Source organism: Lemur catta, chromosome 17, assembly GCF_020740605.2.
Source record: "Lemur catta isolate mLemCat1 chromosome 17, mLemCat1.pri, whole genome shotgun sequence".
Lineage (NCBI taxonomy): Eukaryota > Metazoa > Chordata > Mammalia > Primates > Lemuridae > Lemur > Lemur catta.
In genome coordinates, this window is record NC_059144.1 from 9,443,408 (window position 1) to 9,456,799 (window position 13,392).

General features: G+C 47.3%; 1 protein-coding gene across 5 annotated transcripts in view; it reads right to left on the bottom strand.

Annotated features, from left to right (window-relative positions):
- Window positions 1–13,392, bottom strand: part of NINL (ninein like) — a 122,365-nt gene that overhangs the window by 13,279 nt on the left and 95,694 nt on the right. For 3 of the 5 annotated variants that reach the window (XM_045528847.1, XM_045528846.1, XM_045528848.1), the window contains 4 exons: window positions 12,590–12,903; window positions 9,636–10,640; window positions 5,950–6,054; window positions 4,468–4,537 (listed from right to left, as the gene is read on the bottom strand). In XM_045528847.1, the coding sequence (XP_045384803.1) occupies window positions 4,468–4,537; window positions 5,950–6,054; window positions 9,636–10,640; window positions 12,590–12,903 (1,494 nt within the window). The remainder of the gene's footprint in view (window positions 1–4,467; window positions 4,538–5,949; window positions 6,055–9,635; window positions 10,641–12,589; window positions 12,904–13,392) is intronic. The other 2 variants (XM_045528850.1, XM_045528849.1) reach the window with 2 other exon arrangements.

Sequence of the window (13,392 nt, forward strand, 5' to 3'; positions counted from 1 at the left end):
TCAAATTTCTTAAGTGTGATAGCACTACGGTAGAAGATGCACTTATTTTTAGGACATGCCTCCTGAAATATTTAGGAGTGAAGTAACATGATACCTGTAATTTCCTTTTTTTCTTTTTAGTATATTTTTTAATTTAAAATTAAAAAAAAATTTCTCTAACTTTGAAATGGTTCAGAAAACACACACAGGAAATATAAAGACAGATATAAACAGAACTAAAGCACATACGGTAATGTTAATATAGCTGCATTAATGTTGTGGTATGTGAGTGATAACTGCGTATTATTTCAACTTTTCTGTGTCTAATGTTTTTCATAGTAAAAATTTGGGGAAAGAGAACAAGGGATACTTACAATCCATTTATGAAGCTGCTACAGAGACCACTGGAAAGAGAAGGGTGGGGCAGCCACTCTTAGGCCCAGGAAAGCCCCGCAGAGGTCATTTCCACCAGAAGCTGGACTTCTGGCAAATGCGGAGTCTTCAGTGTTCATCGTAAGTCACTCCATGGCACATCCTCCAATGGGGGAGGCCCCGGCACAGCGCCCACACACTCACCATGGAAACGAACAACAATGCTGGAGCCAGACAAGCCACCCACCTACTGGTGTGTGCCACCATTTCCGCAGCAAAAACCACCTTCCTCAGACACGTGGGAAGAGGAGGTGCTAGGGGAGGAGACTCGTAGGGACTTATCTAGGGGTAGAACAGGGGTTTGAGACACACAAGTGATAAAAAAGCTGCTAGAACTAGGATGCAAGATCAACATACAAAACTCAATTGTATTTCTATATACTAACAATGTGCAGAAACTCAAAAACAAACTGCAACTTCCGGTTTCAGGTATGACACATAAACAGCTTGGAATTCATCACTCCCATCTTCCCAAAAGAAATAAGCTGAACAAAATGAGTATGAACAACTCCTAGGTTCATCAGAGAATTTTAGGAGATAATTAGGGTTAAATGAGGTCATAAAGGTGGGGTCCTAATCCAATAGGATTGCTGCCCTCCTAAGAGGGAGAGCACTCTCCCTGCCATGTGAGGACACAGTGAGGCGGCAGCAGGCCAGAACCAAACCAGCCTCCAGAACTGTGAGAAATAAATTTCCGCTGCTTATGCCACCCCATCCGTGGTGTTTTGTATGGCAGCCCGAGCAGACTTAGGCACTAACCATTCTGAAGTAAACCCAGAGCATTCTGTCCTCCTGCCCTCAAGGAAAATGACTTCCCCAGAGTGTGACCAACACGGGGGAAGGGGAGGAGCCAGCTGCTGCCCCCTCTGGCCTGCCTGTCTCCGCACATGCCTATGGGAATGGCTACAGTGGAAAAGAGCCAAGTGCTGGCAAGGACCACAGAAGCTGGACGACGCATATGCTGCTGGGGGAAACATCAAATGTCACAGCCCCTCTGCTAAAACAAACTGTGCTATGTCCGTACCGTGGAGCACTCAGCAATAAAAAGAAACTATTGATACACATGACATTTGGATGACATTCTAGGGAATTATGATATGTGAAAAAAGTCAGTCCTAAAGGTCATATTCTGTACCATTCCAGTTATGTAATATTTTGAAATGACAAAATTTTAGAAATGGAAGACAGATTAGTGGTTGCCAGGGGTTAATGGCTGGGCTTGGGTGGGCAGGAAGAAGGCTGATGTGGTTATAAAAGAGCAACACAAGGGAGCCCTGTAATGTCGGAAGTAGTATCTCCACTGCGTGGATATGCAAACCTACACAGATGATACAACTGCATAGGATCCAATTCACACATATACACACCCCCTGTATACACACACCACACACACAGATACACACCCCCCACACCATATACACACACTCCACATGTACACACACCACAAACACACACTACCCGTACATACACACACACCACCCATACATACACATACACCACACACACCCCACCCATACATACACACATACACACCCACACATACCCCACCCATACATACATATGCACACACACACATATGAATACACAAGTAAAACTGGGAAAATCTAAGAATAATCCACAGATTGTATCAATGTTAATACATTGGTTGTGATACTAGTTATGGGTTGAATTGTGTCCCCACAAAATTCATATGTTCAAGTCCTAAACTGCAGTACCTCAGGATGTGAGTGTATTTGGACACAGGGCCTTTAAAATGGTAATTAAGGTAAAATGGGGTCACATCAGTGGGCCCTGGTCCAATCTGACTGGTGTCCTTATAAGAAGAGATTAGGACACAGACATGCACAGCAGGGTGACCGTGCAAACACACGTGGAAAAGAGGCCACTTAGAAGTCAAAGGGAGGCCCCAGAAGAAACCAACCCTGCTGGCACCTCGTTCTTGGACTTCATCTCCAGAACTGTGAGAAGACAGATTTCTGTTGTTTAAGCCCCCCGGTCTGTGGAACCTTGTTATGGCAATCCGAGAAGACAAATACAGATATGATACTATAGTTTGGAGAATGTCACCAGTATGCGAAACTGAGCAAAGTGTAAAGCGACTTCTATTTCTTACAATTCGATGAGTCTAAAATTATCAATAAAAATTTCAATTAAAAAATAATAAACAAGGATGACAAATGCCAGCTTGCGTGCCTCTTTCTTAAAAATTCAGTCCAAAAGCCACTAAGTCAGACCAAGCACAGAAGGCATTTGTGCATAGGGCAAAAGGAGAACCAGTGTGGGGGAGTTAGTGCCCAATCAGGGTAAGAAGGGCAGGCCAGGCGTGGTGGCTCACGCTTGTAATCCTAGCACTCTGGGAGGCCGAGGCAGGCGGATCATTTGAGCTCAGGAGTTTGAGACCAGCCTGAGCAAGAGTGAGACCCTGTCTCTACTAAAAAAATAGAAAGAAATTAGCCAAACAACTAAAAATATATAGAAAAAATCAGCCAGGCATGGTGGCGCATGCCTGTAGTCCCAGCTACTTGGGAGGCTGAGGCAGTAGGATTCCTTGAGCCCAAGAGTTTGAGGTTGCTGTGAGCTAGGCTGAAGCCACGGCACTCTAGCCCAGGCAACAGAGTGAGACTCTGTCTTAAAAAAAAAAAAAAAAAAAAAAGAAGGGCATTTACACAAGGGGCAAAGGAACACTGATCAAATAAAAAGTAAACATGCTGAGGAAGATGGAAACCAGGCCTCTCATTGTGGAGAAATGAGTTATAAATGTGGAAATAGAGAAAACTAGAATTATCCCCACGATGTTGGGTGGGAAATGCAGATATGGGTTTGAATTTGTGGTTTATAATATAGAGAGATGTATAAATAAATATACTTGAGACTACACGCATATTATACATGTACGTATATAAACACACACACACACACACACACACACACACACACACACACACACACACATACTCTCCCCCCGCCCCCCAGCTGAATCCACTAAGAGCACCTGAAAGCAGCAGAAGCAATGAGCATATCTAGTGCCCAGATCCTGGGCTCTAAATATGACCCTTCTATACTCAAAGTGACCACAAGCTCCTTGGAGAAGTGGCTGCTTCCAGGGCTGGGGCAGGGAATGTATCAGATGAACCTGGAACATCTTGGGGTAGCAGAAAGGAAGTGCTCAAAGAATGATCAGGACCTGTCCAAAGGACACAGAAGCCACCCTGAAGGGGCTCCCCTTGGCTAAATCTGGGACAATGTGAGCATCAAAGTAAGTATGATAGTAATATATTATAACCCAATGTTTAAAAGAGGAATCTATGATATTACAATATAATGATACAATAAATAAATGGGGACAAAAAGCTCTTCCTTGTAGAATGACAACTACTAAATGTAAAACAACAGTGGCATTAGTCACCAGTTGGTCACCATCATAGTAACAAATGACTCCACCAAGAAACAAAAGGCTGGTAAAACTCAGAGGTGAGAGTTTGATGACGAAAGGATATTTACAAATATCAAAGTCTCTCCCCATAAAATACTCATTAATTACAAAGAGAAAAGTAACTTTACTGTGGAGAAGCCTGGCCAACATCACCTTCAACCAAGTGACCAAAGTTAACAAGAGCAAGGGGACAAATTATTGTGACCCTGGATGGGGTGAAATGAGAAGGACACAGTATCACTTCTGAGTTATTCCTGCCAAAAACAGATAATGTGACTCAAATTACCAGGAAACCTCAGACAAACAGAAATGGAGGGACTTGCTACAAAATAACCAGCTGTGCTCTTGAAAATGTCAAGGTCCTAAAAACCAAGGACTGATTGAAGGGGACAAAATGCCACACATGACTCTGAACATTACTGGGACCACCGGCAAACCTGACCGGGGTGGGGGTCTTCACAGACACGTTAGGTTCCTCATTTTTGATGGAGGCTGGTCAACAACTCACTCTCAAATCTTTTAGGAAAAAGTTCTCTATTTCCTTTTTGTAAGTGTGAAATTATCTCAAAATAATGAAAGAAGGCAGAAGGGCATTGATTCCATGCCAGGTATCAATACTTGACCTGTTTGCTGAGCTCTTCCACGTCAAAGCAGGCCTTTTCCTTGTCTCTCTTTAAAACTTCAATTTCCCGCCTGTTGAAGAAGCAAAATTAACAACATCACTTCTGACCAACCAGGCTCTTGTTCCCTGGTCACCACCCAGTGTGCCGTCAGCAACCTGGGTCTGTACCCACATCACAGACGCTCACACCTGCTCCTGGCATTCCACAGCCACTCGCTGTCCCTACCGCTACATTACTGCTGCCGCTGCTAGTGACAATGACAACCCAACCCTGATCCCAAATCACAGAGAATCTAGGAATGTGAAATTGTTTGGATTTTCAGAGATATCATACATTGCCAGTATTTTTTTTTTAAGAGACGGGGTCTGTCTCTGTCGCCCAGGTTGGAGTGCAGTGGTACTATCATAAATGCCTGGGCTCAAGTGATCCTCCCACCTCAACTTCCCAAGTGGCTGGGACTCCAGGCATGTGCCACCACGCCCAGCTAATATTTCTATTTTTTGTAGAGACAGTACTGGGATTACAGGAATGAGCCCAGCACTGTGCCCAGTCCCACTGCCAGTATTGTAAGAATAAACACTCTCTGTGACATTCCTCAATGGCACACATTAATATTTCTTTTGTAAAACATGTAACTACTCACACCCAGTAGCATAAATAAAGATGGAAACAGCCTTGCACCTGCTGAGGTCTGTTTTCCAAAGGGCTCTGGCTTATGAACTCAAGGAAAAAAATGGTTGCTAAAGGAAAACAATTAAATGTCAAAATTAATAGTAATCACTTGTTACCTACTCTGGATTCTACACATTAATCATTACAGTGCTTTGATCATCTCAGAAAAACATACTCAGCATTTTAGAGCTAAGCTCATCTTGAAAGTCACAGGGGGTGGGGCGGGGAAGGCCAAAGAAACTGTCTTTGAATACAGCTACGGCTACGCTGTGGTAGTCACAGCAGAAATGCCCCTCCCCCAACACACACCCCAACTCCTCTCCTGCCTCAGTACTGAGGTCCCTGCCCCTCTGCATGCCCATGGCCCTCCCCCAGTTCTGAACTTCAGAGAAAAGCAGAGCTGAAACTGGTATCAGGACATGACCAAACAGGTTCTACTTGCCAGGAGAGCACCTCTGACCCCTCCAAGAACAGGCACTGCCTTTCCCAGCCCCTAAGTGCCAGGTGGAGTATTTCAGCACAGGTGAGTAGTGCCAGTGTGTCAATTCCCAAGGGAAGCAGCCTCTGTTGTGAGCTGTCCTGAGGCCAAGGAGCTTCAGGACAAGGAGCTTGGGCGTTAGGAGCCCTCCATGCCTGTCAAGTCTGTTCAGAAGTCTACAAGGCTCACCTACTTAGGGTTTTCTGGAACGCAAGGCTGATCTGCAAATACTTCCACTTTCTATATGGATACCTTCTAAACTCTATAGAGAGCAAATGCGCCACTGACTAAGGTCTGGATGCGAGCTGCCGAGATGCATCTTGTTTCCTCACCTCTGTGCATCATTTGTGCTTTCTGCAGCTTCAAGCTCTTGCTGAATCCTTCCCAGATCATTTTTCAACAAAGTGTTTTCTTCAGAAAGCCTATGAAATTCGATTCTGCTTGAAAAATTGAGAAAAAAAACTTGTGAGCACTTGAGGAGAGGTGGCTGCCACGTGCACGGGGTAAGCCTGGTTCCGCAACACTAGCCTGGCTCTGCAGCTGGGGCCCTGGAAATCTTGCCGTCCCGTCTCCTCCCCTGAAGGAGGCACGGGGCACTCTTCCTTCCCCTCTGCCTCTAACCAGTGTTAACATTTTGCATCTCCCAAGAGTCAAGCCACAGAAAACAGAGCTTTCTTAACTTCTAAACTGGTCAACTTACTAACGCTCTCAGAACCTTGGTTTCATTTACTTTGTGTTTATGGCTGCCCTGTTCCTGCATCTTATGACCTCTAACTGAACACATGCATATACTAGGTACCAATGCCAAATGCTGGGTCTCAGTCCTCGGGTATTGCAAAGGGTATTTGTCTCCTGCCAGTGAGCTCCTGTGTGGAGTTAAGGGACCCAAGGAATCAGAAGGCCAAAATACATGGCACACATTCTCCTCTTTAGTGACAGTCCCACCCATCCTACACTCTGAGGTCAGCCCTAGAAGGAGAAACTTAGGGAAGTGCCCACATTGATTTATGGAGAGACACCTGATGCTAGGTCAATCCCCCAAGTGGGAAAAAGCAGGAATAAGCAGCCACTATATGGGCCAAGTCTGCCTGGGGTCATCTTTGTTTTCTGACAACTCCAAGAGAGTCTCTGGTTAGGTTAACACCATCAATTTATGACAGATGACAAATTTACCAATAAAGACCACTAATTTGGCAGCTTAAAACCCATACTTGCTACCCACAAAATTTATTCTTAATATAGGTTGGTCTAGCTGACATTTATCCCCCCCAGTAGGTCACTATATGGCATTAGCTTCTCATTTTTTTAATCTAAAAACATTCAAAGCCACACAATCTCATCATGTTCAATTTACGTATTAAACTTATAATATTAAGTATATGTATCTCCTTCATATGACTTCATTTTATCTCATGAGAGACAAAATAGAAAATAGAGATAAAGAGAAAAATAAAGACATAGAAGTCATTGGAATTTTAAAAGCAGCAAAGGGTTTCAAGCAGGGGAGTGAAACAAATGAGATCTGTGTTTTGAAATGATCACTCTGGCTCTAGCATGGAAAACAAATTGATGTAAGGCACATGTGAGGGAGACAGGGGGACAAGGAGAGGAATTTCTACTTCCAGCTGCTTGGAGCCCAGATAAGCTGAAGCGTGCCCACTCTCATCCCCTACACAATCACCAAACAACCAAATCCTGTGGGAAGCCGATTGTATAGTGACTGTCCTCACAGAAAGCAATGGAAACCTTCGAGAGCGTCCAAACAGAACAAAAACCCGGAAGCTAAAACCAAAGCTGTGAGCATTATGCAATACAAAGCTGGAGTGACCCTGCGACCAACGCCTACATCAGCACCACCAACAGCAGGGTGGAGAAGCTGCACTGCCGGCACCTGCAAAAGCCAGGGCCCTAGAAGGAGCTTCAAGTGGTCCTAGATTAGCAGCCCCTCACTTCTCTGCAAAAGTATCCCCTATAAGGCACCCAACGTTCCCAGAGATTAACATCAAACAAACATAAGTTCATAAACAAAGATCAGTATAGCATACATGGAAAAAAGCCACAGCAGAAGCAAAAAAACCGGAATTAGATCCTCTAGGAACTTCAAGTATTGGAATTATCAGACCCAAACTAAAAATAAATACTATGAAATGTTTACATAAAATACGGAAACAAAAAATGAACAAGAAACTATCAACAATGATCAGATAGGACTAAACAGAATTTTTAGAAATAAACAAAAGTCAATGTCAAAATAAAAACTCAGGCTGGGTGCAGTGACTCACACCTGTAATCCCAGGACTTTTGGGAGGCAGAGGCAGAGGATCACTTGAGGCCAGGCCAACATAGTGAGACCTCTTCTCTACAAAAAATAAAAAAAAAAATTAGTCTGGACAGATGAGGCTAAGAAAAAAAAATTTGCTGGGTTTGGGGGGTCATGCCTGTAGTTCTAGCTATTTGGGAGGCTGAGGCAGGAGGATTGATTAAGCCCAGGAGTTTCAGGCTGCAGGGAGCTATGATGGGTCCACCGTACTCCACCCTGGGCAACAGAGCAAGACTCTGTCTCTTAAAAAAAAAAAAAAATTAAAAAATAAAAACTCACTGAATGGATTAAACAGCAGGTTACACAGAGCTGAAAAAAGAAACACTGACGTGGAACACACAGATATTAAAAAAAAAATTCCCCAAATATGACAGAGAGAGAACATAAAATGGAAAATATAAAACAAAGTGAGAAATGGGGGAAAACATGAACAGATCTAACATCATCCATCTAAGTGGAAAGAACAGTGAGAAGAGACAATATTTTAACAGCAATGGTGAGACATTTTTATAAGACACCAATCCACACATTCAATAGGGACAATGTTTTCTAAGTAGGACAAGCAAAAAGTAAACTATACCTGTGCCCAACAATTCCATTTCTAGGTCCACCCCAATATAATTGTTCCAAAAGGCATCTACAAGAACTTTCACTGCAATACTATTTGTGAGAGCCAAAACCTGGACACTACCAAATGCCCAACAGAAGAAATAGATAAATGATGGTATATTCACACAAGACAACACACAGCAATGCACATGAAAGATGACAGCGCAAGCAATACAATGACTCTCACAAACAAGCTGGACCAAGAAAGAAGAAAGCTTTGTGAATGTATAGTCACAAAAGAATATATGTTGTAAAACCAACAAAAAAGAATATACACTGTATGATTCCTTTATACAAGATACTAAAACAAGCAGAATTAATCTATGCTGTTGGAAGTCAGGATAGTGGTTACCCTGGGAGGGCTTCGGTGAGTTCCATGCCTTGTTCTGGGTGCTGGTAACACAGATGAGTTCAATTTGTTGAAAACTCTTCTAATTGTACATATGTGTACATTTTTCTTATGTATGTAACACTTCAATAAAAAATTAAAGAGAAAGAAACACATAGCAAAGAAAAACCACCGAAGATCTTAAGATCTGAAAATTAGCCAGAGGAGAAAAGTCAGTAAGGCCTAATAATGACCTCTACAAGTTGTCCACATCCTAATCCTCAGAACCTGTGACTGTGCCGTTACCCAGCAGAGGGAAATTAAGGCTGATAATTACCTGATTTCAGACAGACTCTCCTGGATAATCTAGGTGGGCCCAATGTAATCACAAGGGTCCTTAAAAGCAGAGGCAGAGGCAGAGAGTCAGTGTCAGAGTGATGTGAAATGAGAAAGATTCGGCCACCGACTGCTGGCTTCGAAGCCGGAAGGGACCATGAGCCAAGGAAGCGGAAAAGCCAAGGAAAGGGACTCTGCTCCAAGGTAATGCAGCCCCGCCAACACCCTGATTTCGGCCCACTGATACACATTTCACTCTTCTAACCTCCAAGATATAAAAAAACATTTAAGCCACTGAGTTGGTGTCTGGCCAGGGCTGGGCTCGTGTCCCCTGCACAGCCACCCCGGCCAGAGGCTATGAGCTTGTCAGCAGCAACAAGGTCAGTGGGTTAGTTCTGCGTTTTAAGAATGGGTAGACACCAAACCTGTCTTTCTCTCTTGAATCTGCTTCTTTCTCGAGAGCCCGCACAACGTCTTCCAGCTGCAGAAGTTTGGTTTTCACGTCATTCTTTTCTTTCTCCGGTGCTGCATCAACCTCCATCTCCCCCGGGTCAGCAAGCTGGGGGTGGGATGGTGAGGACCCTCTCCTGGTACCCTTGTCCCCAGCCTGCTCCTCTGAGGCCTGTCTCTGTGGGGAGCCAGAGGCCGGCACCCTACTCCAGCTCCCAGTTCGTTCCTCTAGAACAGCCTGTGGCCTCTCGGCCTGCCCTCTCCCCAAAGAGGCTGGGCTTAGCTGTGGCCCCCACCTCTGGGGCTGAGCTGGCCAGGCATCTCCCTCCTGGGCTTCAGGCTGGCTCAGGTCTGCTGAACCCCTGGCAGAAGGCACTGGTTCCCCTGGGACAGCCCCTCTGTCCACCCTCTGTGGCTGCACATGTGACCACCTCTCTGGGGGAACAGAAGCCCCCTCCTCAGTGTTGAGCAAACCCCAACAGTTCTCTCTGAGGCCAAGGCTCTCTGAGGGCCCACTGGCCACCAGGGCAGGGGCTGAGGCTGGGCTCTGCGTGCCATCTACACAGCAGGGATGGCGTGCGCTGTCCTGTTCGCTCCTTGCCACCGGCGGCCCACCTTTCCAAAGAGCCCGCAGTGCCTCCACTTCCCGGGCAAGCTCTTCCACCTGCTTCCTGTAGGCCAGTTCTAACCTCTCCTTCTCAAGGGCAAATGATTTGCAAATCTGCGCCTGCTCTTCACTCATCAACTCCTGCAGCTTCAGCTGCTGCTTTCGACAGCGCGTGAGGATCTCCTCCTCCCTCTTTGCCTGCCGCTGCTTCTCCTGGTTGAGCTGCTCCGCCATCTCGCTCACCTCCAGCAGGTGCTTCTGCAGCAGCTCATCCTTCTCGCGCTGATGCTGCAGGGACAGGTCCTCACAGCGCGCGGCATGCTGGGCTTCCATCCACGACAGCTTCCGGCTCAGCTCACCCTCGGCCTCTCTCCTGCGGAAACAGTGTGCGTCACACACTGCAGGCGCCGCCGGCTCTCAGCCCCAGACCCTTCTCTCGGGTAAGAAAAGGCCACCGAGCTTTTGTTCTACCCACCTGTGTCCTCTCTCCTCAGCTGGCTTTTGTTATCCCTCCCTACCTCCCACACGCAGACCCTCAGAGTCTAATGGAGGATCTGCCCCCAACGGGGTGAGGTTCTACGCACGGAAGCCAATGTGGAAGCCACTCGCCATACAGGAGTGTTTAAATGTACAATTAAATAGAATTAAAGTCCAGGCCCTCAGTCACACTAGCCACAGTTTGAGCGCTCAGTACAGCTGTGAACTGCACAGAGGAGACGTGGGACACGGCTTTCACGGCAGTGAGCTCTACACGAAAGTGTTGGTGCCAAGACTTGGTGAGACCGGGAAAAAGCACAGTCAGAACTGCCCCCGAAAATCCCTTAAGCTGCCGGGCCGGGGTCTCGAGTCCAGCAGAAGCAAGGTGAGGCTGGGCAGAGCACTGAGCCTGGAAGGGCTGCTGCCCACTGCTGGCCAGGGCAGGCCCAGCAAGTGAAATGGGTCCATGGGCTGAGCAGCTCCCCAGGAGCGAGGGGCCAGAGTCCTCCAAGGCCTGTGATGGCTTAGGGTGGGCAGCTAGGCGCGTGCTTGCCTGGGTGCTGACAGAAAGGAGCCACTCCCTGCCTGTCCCTTTGCCCCCCAGCGGGGCTCTGATCACGTCCCTTATCACACATTCTTGGGTTTAAGAGAAAACAGCCAATAGCTCAGGGAAGCACATGAGTGACAAATGATTCTTTATCTATCCTCCAGGACAGCAGCAGGTTCACCAAGCCCTGGATGGCCTGGGGCCACCCTGCAGGGTCATCCTGGAGGAGAGGGAAGAGGGAGTGATGATTCCTCCTCATGTCCCACATCCTCAGGCCACCCCAACTCCCTCCTACCAAAAAGGGAAGTGCCCACCTCCTCCAGGTACAGGGACATGGCCTCCTGCTGTCAGCATGGTGACGGGGGCCGCATCCACTCAGCCCCAACACCTGAACCCGACCAACCCCAAAGCAACCCCTCTGTGCGGCAGCTGCACAGGTACGCAGCAGACCTATTTGGCCCCAGCTGTCTGCTCAGCTGCGGCCAGGGGAGGCCCTGGTCCCATCGTGGGCTGGGGGTGGCCTGGCCAGTATGGTGGAAGGGGGCCTTCCTTGAGCCAGGGGGTCGAAAACTCTCCACAGGACAGTGGATCCTGGCTAACCATCAGTGAGTCCACAATAACCTACTCTCCTCGGTCAGACCATAGAGACAAGAACAAGCATGTGATCCTTTCTCATGTAACTCTGACATTAGAATGCACAAAATACCAACTCAGGTTTTCTAAAAAAACCTTTCTTCTCCAGGAGGATCGCGTGAACCCAAGAGTTTGAGGTTGCAGTGAGCTATGATGATGCCTCTGCACTCTAGCCTGGTTAACAGAGAAAGACACTGTTTCCAAAAAAAAGAAAAAACAAAAAATCTTTCCTTCATTTGCACATTTTAGCCTTTTCAAGAATCTCACTAACCCAAACTGATCATCTTTCTCATTGGTTTAGGGCTTTGGGGCTTTTCTCCATCTCTCTGCGTGCTACAGCCCCTCACAGTGGAAAATGAGACTGTGTTGTTAAATGATGGAGAACATGTTGCCCTTTGCTACCAGGCACGTCTAAGGCAGAAGGGAAATGACACTAAGATAAATTTCTACACAGCAAATGGCTTCACGGCCCAAGCTCTAGTCAATCTATATTTTTAAAGTAAAATCTTTATACCAGGACCTGTTCTTTCAGCAGTCACCCACTTGCCCAGAGGAGAATCACCCAGTTAGCATGCACTGCAATTCTCGGCAGTTAATCTAATTTCAAATTTTGGTCCTGGCCAAGAACCCCCAGACCTGAAATACTGACAGAAGCTGGGCCAGACCTGATCTGCTGCAGCTGGCTCCGATGCCGCAGGTGCAGCTCCTCCTCCAGCCGCAGGGCCAGGCTGGAGAGCGCCTGGGTGCAGCACGGCGCCAGCGCCAGGCCCAGCTGCTCGGGCTGGGGGCCGTGGGCCAAGTCCCGCAGCTGCTCCCGCAGGCCCTGGATGACCTCCTGGGACTTGGCGTGGAGCATCTCCAGGTCTGCTTTCTGCTCCTCCAGCACGCCCACCTCGCGCTTGTGAGCCAGCTCCATCTCCTTTCTCTCCTTCTCAAAGTCCCTTTTCAGTGCCTCGATTTCCCTCTCGTAGTAGTTTACCTAAAAAGAGAAACATGAACAAGGCCCTAAAAATGGCCTTGCTGACAACCCAACACAATCACGCAGCTGTCAGGCACGACATCCAAAGAGCCGACGGCCCAGACCTGACGAGGCGTCAGGGTCTGTGGAAGGGACCAGTAATGCTCCCTGAGGGTCCCATGTGGCTGCGCGTCACGTTATCCCCTGTGAGGCAGGTCTAGCAGGTGGAGCGGGCGGCTCAGGGCCAAGCCGAGTTTGGCGCATGGCCAGGCAGTGCACAGGGTGCAGAGGGTGTGACAACCACTGAGAGAACAGGGAAACCTTTGCAAGGTCAGTGGGGTGGCCCCTGATGGAGAGAACACTCTGGCCATGGGTGGGCAAGGGTACCGCGGGAGCTTCCAATTAATCCATGCAGGGAGCCCAAGGGCACAACTGCAGGACAGAGGTGGCCCGCCTTGCTACACAAGTGGAAGAACTGGACACATGAAAACAAGACGTGGATACTATCCC